Raw genomic sequence first — 16,015 nt, 5'->3', positions numbered from 1 at the left:
AAGGCAAAATAATACAGTAAATTGACTTTTATCAATTTACTTCCATCATCTCCTAGCAACCATGCGTGAAAATCGCATTGCATCCGCACTTGCTTGCGGATGCTATGCGATTTTCACGCATCCCCATTTATTTCTATGGGGCCTGCTTTGTGTGAAAAAAGCAGAATATAGAACATGCTGCAATTTTCACGCAACGCACAAGTGATGTGTGAAAATCACCGCTCATCTGCACAGCCCCAATTGAAGTAAATGGGTCCGGATTCAGTGCGGGTGCAATGAGTTCACCTCACGCATTGCACCCGCACGGAATTCTCGCCCGTGTGAAAGGGGCCTTAGGATCGGTAAACCAGGTTTATTTGGTCTCTTTGATAAGAAGGTGTGGTGGCTCAGTTGGTATAGTGCATGGGTTTATCTATTAGATTCTACAGTGCAGCCAGGCCGTTTTTTTTATTTTTTTTATTTCAGCCCATTTGGATTTTTTTTTGCCGCTCGCTACTACATTGTGTGCAATTTTAAATGGTGGAATTGTAAAGCGCAACTTTTCCTACAAAAAACAAGGCTATATGAATGGAAAAATAAAAAAGTTATGGCCCCAGGAAAGCAGGGAGTGAAAAATTAAAGCAGAAAAACTGAAAATCACAAGGTCCTCAAAGGGTTAAACACGTTGCATTATAGCACAAACATGTTACAGCAACAACACTAATTTTATATCCATATTACTAAACACATAGTTCAAAGACATTTTACAACAAACGCTGCATTGTTATATTGTGTTAGTGGACATATTAGTATATCAGACTGTGTTTCAAAGACATTTTAGTACACAGTTTTCATTGATTTACGAGTGATATTAAACGCTTAGTTTTAAGACATTTCACTGCATTCTTCCCAAAGTAAATTGACAATACCAGTGTGGAGTGTGTTTGTAGAAGTGGAGAGACATTTAATTGTGCCACTGTCTTCAAATTACAAAAAACACACTTGCCATTTTGCTTGTACTGTTAAATAACCTCCCAAAACCTGCCAGGGCCAGATCTGCTTCTAGTATTGTCAGCTTGGGAACTGGTGATGCTGATGATACTCTGGTCGCAGGCTGAAAACGTGCCAGACCTAAAACAAGCCCGGCTGCAGCTAGCTCTGTGTGGAGTGTGCAAGTATCTCCTGTCTGGCAGTTCTTCTCCATGTGCTGGAAAACAAAAGCAATGCCCTGTGCAAGATCTGCCAGATTACAATAAGCCATGGGAGTGACAGAGGTGTCTGCCAGCTACCACAACAAGAGATTCCTCCTTCTTCCGGTCTCCTTTGTGGCAGCCAGGCGGCATCCACGTGCAGTACCGTGTCCAAGTCATCATCAGTTACTGCTTCTCCTGCTCAGACTATGCCTCCTCCTATTCTCTCCCACCATCAGCCATCAATAATAGAATGTGTGGCCAAGAAACAAGTCTGCTTGCACAAGTTGCTGGTGGTGCAGTCTCTGTGGTACCACTTTCTGGATTCTGTTGCCTTTAGGGGGCTAATGGCATGTGCTCAGCCTCACTAGAAATTATATACAGTAGCTGGCATTTTTTCAAAAAAAAGCCATCCCTGCTTTGTACTCTCAAGTGGCGGTGAATGTAGGCCACTCCTTGCAATTCTAGCTGTGCAGCAAGGTGCACACCATGGACTCCTGGAGCAACGGTTATGGACTGTAACAGTTCATGCCATTCATAGCCCATTATTAATGTTTTTTGCAGCGAGGCAGCACTGTAGCAAGAAGGCCAGGTCCTATTGACAGGTTCACATTTGTTCCGACACCAGGCACTTATCGGCCTCCTCCATGGATATCCTCCTGTCCCAAACGGAAGCAGGGCAGAACATCGCTCCCACTCCCCCTTCTTCCTATCATGTGAAGTGGTGCCATGCTGTTTTAGAGCTGATCTCCCTGGGTGATAGTAGCCACATAGCCAAATACTTTCTAAACTGCATCAAGCAGCAAACAACCTCGCTGGCTGTCTCCTCACCTAACTCCAACTGGGCAAGGTGGTCAGAGACAATTGCAGGAACATTGTGGCTGCTTTGTGTTTGGGAGAAATAACACATGCTCCCTGAATGATGCACGCGATAAGTCTAGTCGTGCAGCGTTTGTTAAAAAAAAGTACAGTGGCTTTTGGAAGGTAGTAATAATAGTAATAATAATCCATATAATATAATCGTAATCAGTTCTCACCTCTCCTGTCCTTTTACTATAGACAGTGATAATCAGAGTATTCTAGTGGTGATAGATAATCAGTCCTCACCTCTCCTGTGTTCTCCGCTGTCCCTTATACTAGGTACAGTATCTTCATGCCTGCAGTCATCCCAAATCTGGTAGACAGAACAGGAAGACAGCATTAAAGGGTTTGTTTAGGAATAAGTAACTTTTCACATGTGTCCGCAGCCTCTACTATGGAAAGATTCATATGTACCTGCTACCCTTAGCTCTGGTTATGTGTGCAGCTCCTGTGTGCCCATCTTCCAGGAAATGTTGTTTGCTCCCTCTCTGGCACAGGCATGGTCACCTGCTTTACTGCAGCCAATGACTGGCTTTAGTGGTGATGTGTTTCTTGTGGATATGTTACCCCTGATTCCAGTCACTGGCTGCAGCAGAGCAGATGATTATGCCCATTCCGAGGAGGTAAATAAGCCATGGACTGAGAGAACTTTGGCTTACCGGCTTCACAGTCCTGGGGCGGCCAGCAAGGGCAACAGGGGCACAAACAGTGTAATGTTATATACACACAATGTAATGTTAGGGATGGAATATAAGGGCTACTCTCCCTGCATTGTAAACTGGTTGGAATAATGAAGCAATCAGATCGGATTTATACAGGAGACCTGCAGATATTTGGGTCAGATAACTCCTGCTGTCCGGTCATTTTTGGTCATCATTCTAATTACTGATCTTTTCAGGTCATATAAAACCTTCCACACGACTTCTCCATCCGTCTGATGACTTCTCCAATATTTCTTTCACAGCTTGTGAATCCGGGTGAAGATCTGAACAATATTAATCCTACAGAGACATATGTGAGGGGTGATGAGCAGAGTACAGAGGACATTCCTACAGATAACCGCCCAGGTGAGTAGTGACCACTAAGTAACGCAGAGAGGTCTCTAAGATTCTGCTTATACAAATACAAAAAATAGATATATTGTGCAATGTGGGAATAATGATATTACAATTATTATTGATGAGTATATATGAAAGTATAAAGGAACAAACATAAATCTCACATACGGAGAGACTTGTGCACAATAACAATTACTAATAATAATAAAGTTACTCCCAACCATTAGCAGACCCCATATAGAGTAGGAACACTAGATGTCTGCAGGAGTTCCTACCTTTAGATGGACACCCTCATCTTAGGGTGCCGTCCTACTCGGAAGTGTGACCATACACTCTATCTGAGTGCTTTCGTCTGGGACGAACCAATTTCACCGATAGAAGAAACACTAACCCTGTGTCCCCTGATGAATCTAGGGCTAAATATAAATAGATGAAAGGTGTTGGGACACACACATCTTTTTATTTGAGCACGTCTTTATAGTTTTCTATGCACCCCTTACTATATCTAGTGCTTGGGCTTTACTGCCCTTTGTTTTTGAACTGTACCTCTACAACATAATACACACTGACTCCAAGATTAGGGCAACCTGTGGCCACCGCGACTGGTGAGCCTCTCTAGTACCCCATCTCTTTTTATACCGGGGGTTACAGAGAACCTGACAGGAGCAAGATCTCAGAAAAACCCGACTGATTGCCTCATTCTACCATGAGTCACGTGTACATCTAGCCGTACTTAATGGTAAGAGATATATGTATTTGTTGGTGCTACTTTAACTTATTGTAGCTCTATATTCATATATGTTGCAGGGGTTAAGAATAATAGGCGTCTATTTGTCTTGGGGCCTGAACCAAGAGGGACATGTCTCTTTGTTTCTCCCTTTTTTATGGGTTTATAGTTAAAATTAAGTTTTATTATTATTACTACTGCCCGTTTATGTTTTAACATTTGGTAACTAAACCACAAATTCCTATCCCTCTACAGTACAGTGTAGTTACTATACAGAGGTCTTCTCATGTCTCTCCAGTCCCGGTCTTTGCTCTGGACCCTCCAGGTTTCCTCTTCTGTAGCACTTTTCTCTTCTCCTTCTCTCTTCTTCATCTTCGCTTCTTCCTTCCTTCCTAACAGCCAGTGCTAGCATTGTCTAGAACAGTGATGGCGCCAGAGGCGGCACTCGGAGCCCTCTCTGTGGGCACCCGCACTCTGGAAAAAGTCTATGGTGTACCAATAAGCCTTAGACTTTTTCCTGCCATTCATCAGCGAAGGGCACGCTATGAACGACACAGTCAGAGCACTGAATGTAGGCAGTTATTATAGCTAAATGATAAAGTACATGGAAGATACACTATATTGGTATTCAGGTTAAATTGCCTTGTTGGCACTTTGGATAAATAAGTGGGTTTAGGTTGCAGTTTGGGCACTCTGTCTCTAAAAGGTTCGCCATCACTGGTCTAGAATATGGCTTGGACACATCTTTTTGGTTGTTCCTTATGGTTTTCTAGCAATTTCCAGTTAACTCTTGAAGACCGATAGAAGCAGCTGGAATGTTGGGATTTTCCAGCATTTTCCTGCCCCACTGGCCATGTACCACCTACTGGACAATTGTCAGCCATTCTTTAGATAATTGACAACTACAGAACCTTTGATATGCTAATGGGGCTGTTGTCCACATGAGAGTCGGGGCCCTGCTCTAACAGCCCAGACTGGCAGGAGTGCTGATCCGTGCTGTTTAACACTTTACATGCCCGCAGCGCCTGCCGCATATAAAGTGCTGACAAAGAGAGCGGACTCCCTCTGTCTCCCATCGGCACCCCGTAAATGCGCTCGTGGGGTGCTGATGTGTGTGAATGCTGGTTGGGGTCTCGTGTAGGCCCCAGACAAGCCTTGAGTAATTTCCTGCAGGCTGCGCCTCTCTGGCGCAGCCTTCTGGTCAATGTCAGAATAGCACTGACATTAAAATGCAATGCACTATATGGATAATGCATTGCATTTTAAAATCAATCAAAAAGCTGTCTGTTATAGTCTGCTTGTGGGATTATTAAGTGGTAAAAAAACATTTAAAAAACTAATTTATTCAATAAAAAAATTTCATAAAAAAAGACGCTTTTTTTCCATTGAAAATATGCCTTCCAATGAAAAAAATTGCCAAAAAAAAATCTCCCCCATATGTTTGGTATAGCCGCGTCCGTAACGACCAGACTACATAAATATGACATAAATTATCCCCCTACGGTAAACACCGTCAAAAATAAAATAAAATAATAAAGAATTTTAAAAAAAGACAGAATTGCTCATTTATTCTTAGTTGCCACCGAAAAAATCCTAATAACAAGCGACCAAAAAGTGCAATTTACTCCGAAATGTTACCAATGAAAAATACAAGTTGTCCCGCAAAAATCATGCCCTCACAAAACTCTATAGAAAAGTGGTTCTCAACCTTTCTAAAGCCGTGACCCCTTAATACAGTTCCTCATGTTGTGGTGACCCCCAACCATTACAATTTTTTCCTTGCTACGTCATAACTAATTTTGCTACTGTTATGAATTGTAATGTAAATATCTGATATGCAGGATGTATTTTTATTGCTACAAATTAAACATAATTAAAGCAGAGTAATTAATCACAAAGACAAAATGCTGCTTTCTACAATACCTGCTCTCTGCAGATGTGTGACCAGTCTGCATAAATACAATGGCGCCAACCCCAGTGTCGGACTGGAACTCCCGTGGCCCACCTGGAGAATTGGGTCTGATGACTCACCAAAAACACGCACAGACACCAATACACCAAATGTTAATTCAAATACTGCTCAGGGTACCCCCAAATAAATAAATCAGTGGTGCATCAGGTTTCCCCCAAATAAATAAATCAATGGTGCTCAGGGTCCCCCAAATAAATATATCAGTGGTGCATCAGGGTCCCCCAAATAAATTAAGCCTTGCTCAGCCAAATAATTAAAATAAAATTAGCCAGGCTCAGCCAGGCTCAATTAAATCCTTGGTGGCAGTGGTGCTCAGCGGCGGTGTCTTTAACGAAAAAACTCGGACCTCAGCAGACAGGCGGCCTGACTTACCCGTCCAGACGTCAGGCTCCTTCAAGCACAGGCAGTGATAGGACATCACTTCCTGTGCGCGAGGATAAGGGGCCGCTGCCGTTGTGCAGGCGACCCACAATAGGAAGCCTCAGGCGACCCCCCGGAAAGGGCCGATCGACCCCCATAGGGGTCGCGACCCCTAGGTTGAGAACTGCTGCTATAGAAGGAAAAATAAAAAAGTTATGGGTCTTGGAGGCATTTCAACCAGTCTAGTCTTCGTCAGCAAACATTTCACAAAGTGATATACATCTCAAGTTCTAGTAGCTACCCCACCAGAACGTGGGATGACGGCAGACGCCCAGGTGGAGGCGGTCATAACCATGTCTGTCAATCAGAGGTAGTGGGCATATAAACCGGCCAATTCAGCAGTAAGTGAATACACATCTATACTATAACAACCCAATCGCAAAGTTGCACATAATCAGATACAAAATTGTAAAATAATAAAGTACAAAAACGATACCGCAAAATCACAAAGTGTCATCTTGAATACACCGTCTCAAAGGGAAACAAATAATTAGTACATTATATACATCATTTATCATCTAGTTGAGTAATTTCATAATCCCTATTGAGTCCCCTGGGCTGCAAAGTGCCCAGGGTATGGATCCAATAGGCTTCCCTGCGTAATAGCTGTTTTTTTAATATCTCCACCTCTCCTATGCCTTGTGACCTGTTCTAACACTTGGAATCTCAATTGGGAGATAGAATGACATGCACTGTGAAAATGAGCTGGTATTGGTAACCTCAAATTCCCAGTCCGTATTGTAGACTTGTGTTGGCATATACGGTCCCTTACAGTTTGCGTGGTCTCCCCAGTATACACTAAGCCACATGGATATTTGATTAAATAAATTACATTAGTTGATTCACAGGTGAAGAAGCAATGTATACTGAATGATTTACCCGGATATTGGTGGTGGAAAGATTCACCCCTAATAATATGACAGCATTGAGCACAATGCAGACAGGGGTAAGTAACGTTTTTTTGGGTCCTCAGCATGCTTTGTCGCATACTCTTTTTCATGGGGTCAGTGTCAGATTTTGCTAGGTGGTCACGGTAATTTTTCACGCGTCTGTTACATATTAATGGTGGATTCTGAAATTCTGATATTTGAGGGTATGATCTACCCAGCAATGACCTATGTTTCTGGATAATGTAATCAAATCTCCTATTAAAAGGATGGAATTTATGTACAAAAGCCACCCTAGGACCTTTATCAGTTGTTTTATCTCTGACTGGCGTGAGAGTAGCTTCCTTCAGGATTTTTTCAGGATACCCTCTGTCTTTAAATCTATCCATCATCTCGCTCAATCTTATTTCCTGAGTGTCTGGATCTGAAACGATCCGTTTCGCTTGCTGTATTTGGGATTTTGGGATAGATTTCTTTAAGGACAAAGGATGGGCGCTTGTAAAGTGTAGTACACTATTTCTATCTATTTCTTTTCTAAACAGATCCGTGTGTAAATAGCCCTCATCATCCTTAATCAACGTTTGACTTTAAGTCCTCATAAATCTCAGACCAGGTAACACATTATTAATGTACTCTTGGAAGACCAGGAGGGCTTCAAGTGGCCCCGCCCATGCGCAAACAATGTCGTCAATAAATCTTCTCCATAACAAGAAATTTTTTTGATAATTCAGATCAGTGTATACGTATGTTTCTTCAAATGACTTCATAAATGCATTTTAAATGCGTTTGCGTAGGGTGGGGCCATATTACTACCCATCACGGTCCCCCATCGCAGTAAATAGAAATCAGCCCTGAATAAAAAGTAGTTTTTAAACAGCACAAGACGCAATAATTTCAAAGCAAATTCTTGTTGTACTTCTGTATAATTACTCAATCGCAACAGAGGATGGAGGTATAGAGGCTAACCACGTCAATCGTGACCAACCAGCATTTGCAAGATATACTACCTAATCCTCTTATAATTTCCCAAAATTGCAATGTGTCCAATAAGAACGATGCAGTCTTCTTATTAAAGGTGTTAGGATTTTCTCTAGTGTAATCACTAGTGTAGACAGGATTGAATTAACCGACGCCACAATAGGGCGTCCTGGAGTAACCGGTGAATGGTTCAGCAAAAATTCACTTAGTTTGTCATCAATTGTTCCCAAGGCTTTATAATAGTCCACCACTGTAATCGTACTGACCCAGAGAATAATGATATGTTATTTATACCGAAAAATGAACGCCATAAAATTTATAATGTAAAAACGCAGTGGCAGTATTGCTGTATTTTCTATCTCCCTCCCATAAAGATTTAATAAAAGTTAATCAGAAAGTTATGTGTACCCCAAAATGGCGCCATTAAAAAGTACAACTTGTCCTGCAAAAAACAACCCCTAATAAAGCTATATAGACGGAAAAATAAAAAAGTTATAGCTCTTGGAACGCGATGATGAAAAAAGGAAGAAAAACACTTGGTCAGTAAGACCCAAAACAGGCTGGTCACTAAGGGGTTAATGATTGTCTGAGGAATGTTCTGCCATGCTGAATGCATTTAGGGAAGCAAATCATCAAGATCTGCAGTTTATATCTAAAGCTGCATTTACACCAACAGATTATCTGACAGATTTTATGAGCAGTCATTGGTCAGATGGCCGTTGGTATCTGGTGGGACCTTCCATCGCCCTTTTGTATCAGTATAAATGGTGTCAGTGTGCAGTATAATAAATCTTCTACATTAAATACCAAGTAATACTGGATCACATATTATTTAACATTCCCTAATTGACTCTTCTGATTGATTCATCAGAATTACACCTGAAATTAATTTCAAGAAATAGTTAATCTGTAGTGATAGAATTTTCATTATCATTGAAATGATGGCTATAACTGGGTAGTTAATGTACAAGGTTACAGTCTGCTTAGAAAGGATCGTCAAATAATTACTAATAAGGGTTTACTATAAACCACCTAATATACCAGTGTCCACAGAAAATCTACTGCTAAACGAGATAGACAAGGCGGCAAATCATAATGAGGTGGTAATTATGGGGGACTTCAACTACCCAGATATAGACTGGGAAACTGAAACTTGTATATCTCATAAAGGAAACAATAACCAAAGACAACTACCTCTGCCAACTGGTTCAGGACCCGACTAGAGGGATGGCCATACTGGACTTAGTATTAACCAATAGACCTGACAGAACAACAGATGTGCACGTTGGGGGACACCTGGTAAATAGTGACCATAAAGTAATAACCTTCCAATTATCATTCAAAAGAGTGTTTCTTCAGGGAGGAACAAAAATACCAAACTTCAAAAAAGCTAAATGTAGCCAACTAAGAGAGGCCATAGGCCTAACTAACTGGGACAAAGTCCTCACAAATAAAAATACAGCCACAAAATGGGATATCTTTAAAAGCATCCTAAAATATAATTGTGAGAGGTACATACCGTATGGGAATAAAAGGTTAAGGAACAAAAATAAACCAATGTGGATAAATAGAACTGTAAAGAAAGCAATAAATGACAAAAAGAAAGCATATAAATCACTAAAACAGGAGCGTAGCATGGAAGCACTGAAAAACTATAAGGAAAAAAATAGAACATGTAAAAAACAAATAAAAAATATAAATCTGAAGGTGTCGGCCCTTTAAAGAGTAATGAGGGGGGAGTCGCAGAGAGCGACGAGGAGAAAGCATAGCTGTTAAATATTTTTTTCCTCCAATGTATTCACTGAGGAAAATAAACTGTCAGATGAAATGCTGAATGTAAAAATAAATTTCCCATTAAAAGTGTCCTGTCTGACCCAGGAAGAAGTACATCAGCGACTTTAAAAGATTAAAATAGACAAATCACCAGGACCAGATGGCATACACCCCCGTATCCTAAGGGAATTAAGTAGTGTCATAGCCAGACCCTTATTTCTGATATTTGCAGACTCTGTACTGACAGGGAATGTCCCACAGGATTGGCACATAGCAAATGTGGTGCCAATATTCAAAAAGGGTCGAAAAACAGAGCCTGGAAACTATAGGCCGGTAAGTTTAACATCTGTTGTGGGTAAACTGTTTGAAGGTTTTCTAAGAGATGCTATCTTAGAGCATCTCAATGGAAATAAGCAAATAACGCCATATCAGCATGGCTTCATGAGAGATCGGTCATGCCAAACTAATTTAATCAGTTTCTATGAGGAGGTAAGTCTTATACTTGACAGCGGCGAATCAATGGATGTCGTATATCTGGACTTCTCCAAAGCATTTGACACTGTACCACATAAAAGGTTAGTATATAAAATCAGAATGCTCGGACTGGGAGAAAATGTCTGTATGTGGGTAAGTAACTGGCTGAGGGATAGAAAACAGAGGGTGGTTATTAATGGTACACACACAGATTGGGTCACTGTCACTAGTGGGGTACCTCAGGGGTCAGTATTGGGCCCTATTCTCTTCAATATATTAATTAATGATCTTGTAGAAGGCTTGCATAGCAAAATATTAATTTTCGCAGATGACACTAAACTGTGTAAAGTAATTAACACTGAAGAGGACAGTATACTACTACAGAGGGATCGGGATAGATTGGAGGCTTGGGCAGATAAGTGGTAGATGAGGTTTAACACTGACAAATGTAAAGTTATGCACATAGGAAGGAATAATGCAAGTCACCCGTACATACTAAATGGTAAAACACTCGGTAATACTGACATGGAAAAGGATCTAGAAATTTTAATAAACAGCAAACTGAGCTGCAAAAACCAGTGTCAGGCAGCTGCTGCCAAGGCCAATAAGATAATGGGTTGCATCAAAAGGGGCATAGATGCCAGTGATGAGAACATAGACCTACCACTTTACAAATCGCTAGTAAGACCACACATGGTCTGGGCTCCTGTGAACAAGGCAGACATAGCAGAGCTGGAGAGGGTCCAGAGGAGGGCAACTAAAGTAATAACTGGAATGGGGCAACTACAGTACCCTGAAAGATTATCAAAATTAGGGTTATTCACTTTAGAAAACAGACGACTGAGGGGAGATCTAATTACTATGTATAAATATATTAGGGGTCAGTACAGAGATCTCTCCCATCATCTACTTATCCCCAGGACTGTGACGAGGGGACATTCTCTGCGTCTGGAGGAAAGAAGGTTTGTACACAAACATAGAAGAGGATTCTTTAAGGTAAGAGCAGTGAGACTATGGAACTTTCTGCCTGAGGAGGTGGTGATGGTGAGTACAATAAAAGAATTCAAGAGGGGCCTGGATGTATTTCTGGAGCGTAATAATATTACAGACTATAGCTACTAGAGAGGGGTCGTTGATCCAGGGAGTTATTCTGATTGCCTAATTGGAGTCGGGAAGGAATTTTTTTATTCCCCTAAAGTGGGGAAAATTGGCTTCTTCCTTACAGTTTTTTTTTTTTTTTGCCTTCCTCTGGATCAACTTGCAGGATGACAGGCCGAATTGGATGGACAAATATCTTTTTTCAGCCTTATGTACTATGTTACTATGTTATTGGATGGTGTTTTTATATGAATCACAGGCAATAAATATTAATCCACGAATAAAAGGAAGATTTTATGGAGCGTGCCATCCAGTTTGTTTTCTTGAGAGTGACAGGACTGTGCTTCCTACTGTCCATTCTACTCTCCTCCCTCCGAGTCCAGCTGCTGTATCTGTCATCCATTATAGCCCAGGTCTCATTCCTCGGCCTGCACTCTCCCCAGCAGCAGGTGTGATACAGTGATGTCATTGTTACCTGCTGGGCTGAGAGGGAGAGCGCACAGACCTGAGAAAATCCCCCGGCCTGTGCACTCTACTCAGCAGGAGAGATGACGTCCTCACATCACGTCTGCTGCTGGGAAGAGCATGATGTGCTCGGTATTACTTTATTTATTTTATTCATAGTACAGGAGCTTCACTAATGTAAAGGGGACACTAAGGGGCAGCACTACTGCAGGGGGCATAACTACTGTGTGGGGGCACTAAGGGGAAGCATTATTGTAAGGTGGCATAACTACTGTTTGGAGACATCAAGGGGGCATTCTCCTGAGGGCACTAAACGGGAATTCTGCTGTGAAAGGGACTCTTTGGGGAGATAACTATGGTGTGGGGAACTAAGGGGACATTCAACGCCTCTTGTCCCACGCTAGGAAATGTTTTATTTTTATGTATTTAAAATGACTGATTAGGTTGAGGTTGCAGGGAAGTTGCTCAAGGTGTGGGCCAACCTGGCCTAGTTATGCCCCTTGGTCTACTATTAGATTGTGATCTTTTTGGCCACCACTGTTTTAATCAGTTAATTCTTCTATTTTGTGCCATACCTTTTCTGTGGATTTTTTTATACTGAAATGTAATAAAATTTCAATAGAATATTTTGGTATATTAATTATTAATAATAAAATGTATTTTGTTCTTGGCAGATGACTGTACCAGGAACTTAGAGAAACATCTGGTATCTTCAGATTTTGAAGTAGATGATCGTGGTATCATAGAAGATATATATGAAGAGCATGCCAATATCCAAGATATACCCTCATCCAATCACAGGAAAAATGTATTATTTGATCCTTTTAAACAGGTCCGATCTTCTGATTCATCACAGACTGTAACGCAGAATAAAAGTCACCGAAAAGGTGTTAAACATCCAACAGCTCACGTAAGAGAGAAGACATTTTCATGTTTAGAATGTGGAAGATGTTTTAGATTTAAATCAGAATTAGTGAGACATCAGAGAAATCACACAGGGGAGAAGTCGTTTTCATGCTCAGAATGTAGTAAATGTTTTAAGCACAAATCAGCTCTTGTTATACATCAGAGAAATCACACAGGGGAGAAGCCATATCCATGTTCAGAATGTGGGAAATGTTTTAAGCAGAAATCCGAACTTGTTATACATCAGAGAATTCACACAGGAGAGAAGCCATTTTCATGCTCAGAATGTGGGAAATGTTTTAAGCATAAATCAACTCTTATTAGACATAATAGAGTTCACACCGGGGAGAATCCATATCCATGTTTAGAATGTGGCAAATGTTTTAAGCAGAAATCCGAACTTGTTATACATCAGAGAATTCACACAGGGAAGAAGCCATTTTCATGTTCAGAATGTGGGAAATATTTTCAGGATAAAACGGCTCTTATTAGACATCAGAGAGTTCACACAGGAGAGAAGCCATTTTCATGTTCAGAATGTGGGAAATGTTTTAACCAGAAATCAGTTCTTGTTAGACATAAAAAAACTCACAGAGAGAAGCCATCTCCATGCTTAGCCCTTTAGTGACCACCCTGTTTATATGGTAGTCAGTGTCGCTATCTGGCTTTATTCCATCAGATACTCCTTTTTATAGGGATATAAAACAGAACATTGCTTTGAGTTACCAGAGGTGTCTGAGGGCTTGGAATGATGATTGGGACGGCTGTGAGAGCTCTCCAAATACATATTGTCTCCTGTATTGAATGAATACCGGTCATCAAAGGACAGATCCAGTTAAAAGTGAAAGTGTATAATATATATATATATATATATATATCCCCTCTTAACAAAATTTGTTTGGTGAGAGAAAAAAATTAAAAAACCTATAGGGCCTGATATAAAAAGATAACTATATTCTTATTCCAGCCCCAGTCTGTTCTACCATTTATAAGTATTTGTAAAATTAAAAACGTCTATTATGAGCTTGTCAAGAAACCATCAGCTCTTACTGGGTTTCATCAGTAATGTGCAAGTTCTCCCAACAAGTGACCCAGATGAGGATTGCCTCATTACATAGAAGCCATTACTCGCCCTCTTAAAGGAATACCATCTTAGTCTATACACCCTGACCAAAATGTACCTGTACAGTCGTGGCCAAAAGTTTTGAGAATTACATAAATATTGGAAATTGGAAAACTTACTGCTTAAATTTTTATAATAGCAATTTGCATATACTCCAGAATGTTATGAAGAGTGATCAGATGAATTGCATAGTCCTTCTTTGCCATGAAAATTTACTTCATCCCAAAAAAACCTTTCCACTGCATTTCATTGCTGTTTTTAATGGACCTGCTGAGATCATTTAAGTAATTGTCTTGTTAACTCAGGTGAGAATGTTGACGAGCACAAGGCTGGAGAGCATTATGTCAGGCTGATTGGGTTAAAATGGCAGACTTGACCTGTTAAAAGGAGGGTGATGCTTGAAATCATTGTTCTTCCATTGTTAACAATGGTGACCTGCAAAGAAATGCGTGCAGCCATCATTGCGTTGCATAAAAATGGCTTCACAGGCAAGGATATTGTGGCTACTAAGATTGCACCTCAATGAACAATTTATAGGATCATCAAGAACTTCAAGGAAAGAGGTTCAATTCTTGTTAAGAAGGCTTCAGGGCGTCCAAGAAAGTCCAGCAAGCGCCAGGATCGTCTCTTAAAGAGGATTCAGCTGCGGGATCGGAGTGCCACCAGTGCAGAGCTTGCTCAGGAATGGCAGCAGGCAGGTGTGAGCGCATCTGCACGCACAGTGAGGCGAAGACTTTTGGAAAACACAGCCATGAATAAAGAATGGTACCAAAACACCCTCCAACTGCAACTTCTTCCAACAATCCAACAATAGTTTGGTGAAGAACAATGCATTTTCCAGCACAGTGGAGCACCGTGCCATAAGGCAAAAGTGATAACTAAGTGGCTTGGGGACCAAAACCTTTACATTTTGGGTCCATGGCCTGGAAACTCCCCAGATCTTAATCCCATTGAGAACTTGTGGTCAATCCTCAAGAGGCAGGTGGACAAACCAAAACCCACTAATTCTGACAAACTCCAAGAAGTGATTATGGAAGAATGGGTTGCTATCAGTCAGGAATTGGCCCAGAAGTTGATTGAGAGCATGCCCAGTCAAATTGCAGAGGTCCTGAAAAAGAAGGGTCAACACTGCAAATATTGACTCTTTGCATGAATGTCATGTAATTGTCGATTAAAAGTCTTTGAAACGTATGAAGTGCGTGTAATTATATTTCACTACATCACAGAAACAACTGAAACAAAGATCTAAAAGCAGTTTAGCAGCAAACTTTGTGAAAACTAATATTTGTGTCATTCTCAAAACTTTTGGCCACGACTGTAGATAAACCCAACAAGTGGGGTCCCCGCCACCCCTGTATTTGTAGAAGTCATGTGGTTCACTCATGTCACATGAATTTACCAGTGGGGGAATCCTTGATTCTTTTTTATTTTATGTCCCGCTAGCTCTGGATTGTTTCAATTTAAAATTGAAGACTTGATATAAAATATTTTATTGGATATATTGAATTTATTTTTTATTTTTTTCTATGACTATTTGTATTTCTATTATTGTATGGTGATACGAAGATATGTTTTATTTGGAGGATCTCTAATATTCAGGCCGTTCCATGAGCTCCATGGGCGCAGTTACAGTTTTGTCTGGGTTTATAATCGGATGTCTTGCACCTGACAATACTTCTACAAGTAATGACGATACCTCGGATGGAGAGGGGGGGTTGTGATCCATTACTGTTTCTATGGATGGTTTTGGACGCTGCCCCTTAATATATTCTATAGGTGATTGCTTGTTTTGCGCAAATAGTGGTTTCTACCTTGCCAGGCAGGGGCCATTATGGTGCAGAAGCATCACTCGTCACATTTGGATCCCCAAGATACAGTGATGTGTAACTGTCCCATAGGCCAAAACATATTTTAAAATTATTAAAATATACAGTAAAATACAAGTGATTAGAAAATAGAAAAAAATGTCTGCATAGTTTCTCTTTTCACATAAAAAAACTATCAATATGACCAAAACTGGGACCAATTTTAACCATTTATTTTGGTGTCAATCTGCATATTTAAAGAATAAGGATCTTGAGTTTGAATTAAAAAGAAAATAAAT

General features: G+C 40.6%; 1 protein-coding gene and 1 pseudogene across 1 annotated transcript in view; one reads left to right on the top strand and one right to left on the bottom strand.

Annotated features, from left to right (window-relative positions):
• The window catches only part of LOC122940438 (gastrula zinc finger protein XlCGF64.1-like), a 31,642-nt gene extending 17,620 nt beyond the window's left edge, over positions 1 to 14,022 (top strand). Inside the window, exons 3-4 of the mRNA XM_044297114.1 lie at positions 2,995 to 3,097; positions 12,557 to 14,022. Of these exons, the coding sequence (XP_044153049.1) occupies positions 2,995 to 3,097; positions 12,557 to 13,413 (960 nt within the window). The 3' untranslated portion in view covers positions 13,414 to 14,022. The remainder of the gene's footprint in view (positions 1 to 2,994; positions 3,098 to 12,556) is intronic.
• Positions 1 to 16,015, bottom strand: part of LOC122940393 — a 459,251-nt pseudogene that overhangs the window by 399,419 nt on the left and 43,817 nt on the right.

The sequence above is a fragment of the Bufo gargarizans genome, chromosome 6, assembly GCF_014858855.1.
Source record: "Bufo gargarizans isolate SCDJY-AF-19 chromosome 6, ASM1485885v1, whole genome shotgun sequence".
NCBI classification, from domain to species: Eukaryota; Metazoa; Chordata; class Amphibia; order Anura; family Bufonidae; genus Bufo; species Bufo gargarizans.
Note: the sequence above shows the minus strand (reverse complement) of the source record. Positions and strands in the feature narration are given on the sequence as shown.